The sequence below is a fragment of the Verticillium alfalfae genome, genomic scaffold, assembly GCF_000150825.1.
Source record: "Verticillium alfalfae VaMs.102 supercont1.14 genomic scaffold, whole genome shotgun sequence".
Taxonomy (NCBI): Eukaryota; Fungi; Ascomycota; class Sordariomycetes; order Glomerellales; family Plectosphaerellaceae; genus Verticillium; species Verticillium alfalfae.
In genome coordinates, this window is record NW_003315025.1 from 1,060,273 (window position 1) to 1,063,830 (window position 3,558).

General features: G+C 58.2%; 2 protein-coding genes across 2 annotated transcripts; both read left to right on the plus strand.

Moving 5' to 3' along the window:
* Positions 1 to 78: 78 nt before the first annotated feature.
* VDBG_09298 (ATP-binding cassette sub-family A member 7) lies at positions 79 to 1,035 on the plus strand (the record flags this gene model as incomplete). Its single annotated transcript, XM_003000757.1, has 1 exon — positions 79 to 1,035. The coding sequence occupies one exon, from the start codon at positions 79 to 81 to the stop codon at positions 1,033 to 1,035; it is 957 nt and encodes a 318-aa protein (XP_003000803.1).
* Positions 1,036 to 1,329: 294 nt separating this feature from the next.
* VDBG_09299 (ATP-binding cassette sub-family A member 1) lies at positions 1,330 to 1,815 on the plus strand (the record flags this gene model as incomplete). The annotated part of the gene is made up of 1 exon (XM_003000758.1): positions 1,330 to 1,815. The coding sequence occupies one exon, from the start codon at positions 1,330 to 1,332 to the stop codon at positions 1,813 to 1,815; it is 486 nt and encodes a 161-aa protein (XP_003000804.1).
* Between the last annotated feature and the right edge of the window lie 1,743 nt (positions 1,816 to 3,558).

Here is a 3,558-nt window from a genome sequence, read left to right on the forward strand (position 1 = left end):
TTGTACCCAAGCCTGGAGAGGCACAGACATGTGCGCGGCCTGGAATACTCCAACGGTGTGCGACCCCTGCCCCTGTGGATGGCGTACATCGCCTTTGACTTCTCCATTGTCCTCGTTGCGTCAGCCATCATGGTTGCCGCCTGGGCTGCGGTGTCTGACATTTGGTACCACATTGGCTTCATTTACCTGATCTTCATCTTGTATGGGTTGGCTTCGATTCTGCTGGCATACGTCATCTCGCTTGTGAGCAAGACCCAGCTGGCTGCTTTCGCGACAACGGCGATGCTCCAGGCCGGCATTTTCCTGGTGTATATCATCGCCTATTTCTTCAGCTTCACGGCTGCTCCTATCGAGCGCGTCGACGATACTCTTCGGCTCGTGCACTTTATCGTCTCGATATTTGCGCCCATCGGCTCGGTAGCGCGGTCGCTTCTCCTTGCTCTCAACCTCTTCTCGACTGCGTGCGACGGCGATGTCGTTGCCTCGAATCCGGGTGGCATGCTCCAATATGGCGGTCCCATCCTGTATCTCATCCTGCAATCGATCATCCTGTTCGGCGTGCTGCTCTGGGGCGACAGCGGGTCACCAGGCTCGAGCATCGCAGGCCTGTTCCGGAAGAAGGCCAAGGACCAGAACGCCGCCGAGGCCACAGATGAGGAAGTGGCAAAGGAACTGACCCGTGTCACGAGCACGCAGAACGGCGATGACGGACTCAAGGTTACGCACGTCACCAAGTCGTTCGGCAAGAACACGGCAGTGGACAATGTGACGTTCGGCATCAAGCGCGGCGAGGTGTTTGCCTGCCTGGGCCCGAACGGCGCAGGTAAGAGTACCCTGATCTCGTTGATCCGCGGCGACCTCAAGCCCAGCCATAACGGCGGCGACATCTTCATCGAGGACAAGTCGGTCATTTCCAACCTTGCGGCCGCCCGAGGCAGCCTCGGCGTCTGCCCTCAACACGATGCGCTGGACCAGATGACTGTCAGGGAGCACCTTGAGTTTTACGCCCGCCATCCGCGGCATCCCCGAGATTGACGTCAATGTCAACGCCGTCATCGATGCGGGTCGGCTTGCGCGCCTTCTCAGACCGCCAGGGCGCACGCGCTCTCTGGTGGCAACAAGCGCAAGCTGAGTCTGGGCATCGCCCTCATGGGCAATCCTACCGTGGTGCTGCTCGACGAACCATCGTCCGGCCTTGATGCGGCAGCCAAGCGCATCATGTGGAAGACGCTGGCCGCCACCGTTCCTGGTCGGTCCATCCTCCTGACGACGCATAGTATGGAGGAGGCCGGCGCTCTCGCCGGCCGCGCTGGAATCTTGGCGAAGCGAATGCTGGCACTGGGCACGCCGGAAAACCTGCGCCGCCGCTTCGGTGACGCACTGCACGTGCATCTCATCAGCAAGAGCGCGCCTCACACGTCGCCCGAGGAGACGGAACGGGTCCGGCAGTGGGTGGAGGCGCGCTTCCCTGGTGCCGAGTTTGACAAGACGTATCACGGGCAGATGCGTTTTGCGGTGCCGGCAAGCGAGGCTGTCGCTGTGTTCGGAGAGCGGCACAGGGACCAGCAGCAGATCACGCGTTCGAGCGAGGATGTTGAAGACAGCGCCGTGGGGCAACTGGTGGTCATGCTTGAGGAGATGAAGGAGGAGCTGGGCATCATGCACTTCAGCGTCACGCCCACGACGTTGGACCAGGTCTTCCTGACGATTGTGGGAAATCACAACATTCAGGAGGAGGGATACAAGCAGGAGGAAAAGAAGAAGAAGGACTGGAAGTACTGGTTGCGGGTGTTGTGCTGTTGGCCGAGGAGGTAGACAAGGCGCCTAGCTATGGGAGTATTGTGGTGGGGGATTCCATTTGCTGTTTTCTTGCCAACTATGATCTTTTTTCGTTTTGTTTTTTCATATGGGATATGGGAGTCGAAGATACCACGAATGAGATACCTTGAGGTCGTTGCATATAGACTTTTCTACGCCTTGTACAATTCATATTCGGATCATCAACGTACTGCTGGCGTGGTCATGAGTTGTGGATATGCAGGGACACCTTCCTTCGAGGTTCAGATGCCTCCATATTCAGTACAACAGGCGAGGCCAGATGCTGAGGTAAGGTTGTGGGGAACGCAGATCCAAGCTTGGCCACACATGCAGAGAAGCAGGAAGGCTGGGACGACGTGTTGTGGGGACGAAGGCGGCATGGGCATGAGGCACTACGTAACGCACCCAGAACAGCAAGCTAGGTGCCTACCTGCCAGGTACGAACCTACCTAGGTGCTAAGTACCTACCTAAGGTAGGCAAGGTAAGGCACCTACCTAAGGTAAGGTACCCAAGTAGAGGTACCTCATGGCCTTGAATCAGCGCACGTCAGTGCAATCACTATCCGCCGTCACCTCTCGAGGTACTTCCTTTCCTATTGCCCCGAAACTGCATCGATTTTTTTTTTCCTACTTTCCTCCAAAAAGAATCATCCTGAACCATCCCACCCGAGACTAGCAGCATCCCATCCGTCTGTCCAAAGGGGGTTGTCTAGGTCATCTCGCGCCCAGTCCAGGCCCATCCCGGCAACAGGCACAGCCTCACAGACCCAACCCACCTTTACCGTCGTGCTTGCCCCCGCCTCGACCACCTACAAACCTTGGTTGCTGCTGCTGCTGGTGGACGACGACTCATCTGCTCCCGCTCATCCACATTACGTACCCTTCGCCGCCCACTGTGACGGTTCCGACACCTAATCGTCTAACCGCGTGGCCTCTGCCGCATCAACCTACAACCTCTTCGTCTGTTTGTGCCTTCCGCGCCAACCTCGATTTCCATCGCATTGCCTAGGTATCACCGCCCCGCCTGTTGCCGCCGCCGCCGCCGCCGCCTTCGCCCGGTTCGAGAGCTAATCGTACATTGAGGTACCTTATTCACCGCACCATATCATCTCGGCACACCCGCCCGCACCCTCATCTCCGACAAACCCAACCCAATCCGTATCCTACCAGCACCAAAAACATTATACCGCGCAACCTATCTCGTCGCGTCTATCTAACAGCAACCTCGCCGCCGCATGCATTCCGTTCCCGTCCTCGTGCTGTCTGGTCAGGCAGCCGCCGTTACTTCACGAGCTCGTCGTCCGTCGCCCCCGAACGGAGCTTGGCTCTCTCCCCCCTCTCCCGTTCTGCTCCACCTCCTCACCTCCGCTGTTCCTCGTTGCGACAGCCCACAACATCCGGAGACGGGTCCAAACGTAGCAGCCTGCTACAGCATCGCGCCAGTCGCCCAGCATGTCCAAGGTCATCCGAAGCGTCAAAGAACGTCACCAAGGGGTACTCCAGCGCCCAGGTGAAGGTTCGAGAAGGTTTGTGCCTCATCCTCTGTCCGCCGCCGTCGCGCCATGCTCGTACTAACGGTTACCGCTTGTGCAACAAGCAATGACCCATGGGGTCCCACAGGGACGCAGATGAGCGAGATTGCCCAGCTGACCTTTGCATCGTACGTGTGGCAAGCGCTGCAGCGCATGCGCGACCGCTAGGGTACCTGGCTGACCATACAACACAGATCCAATGAGTTCT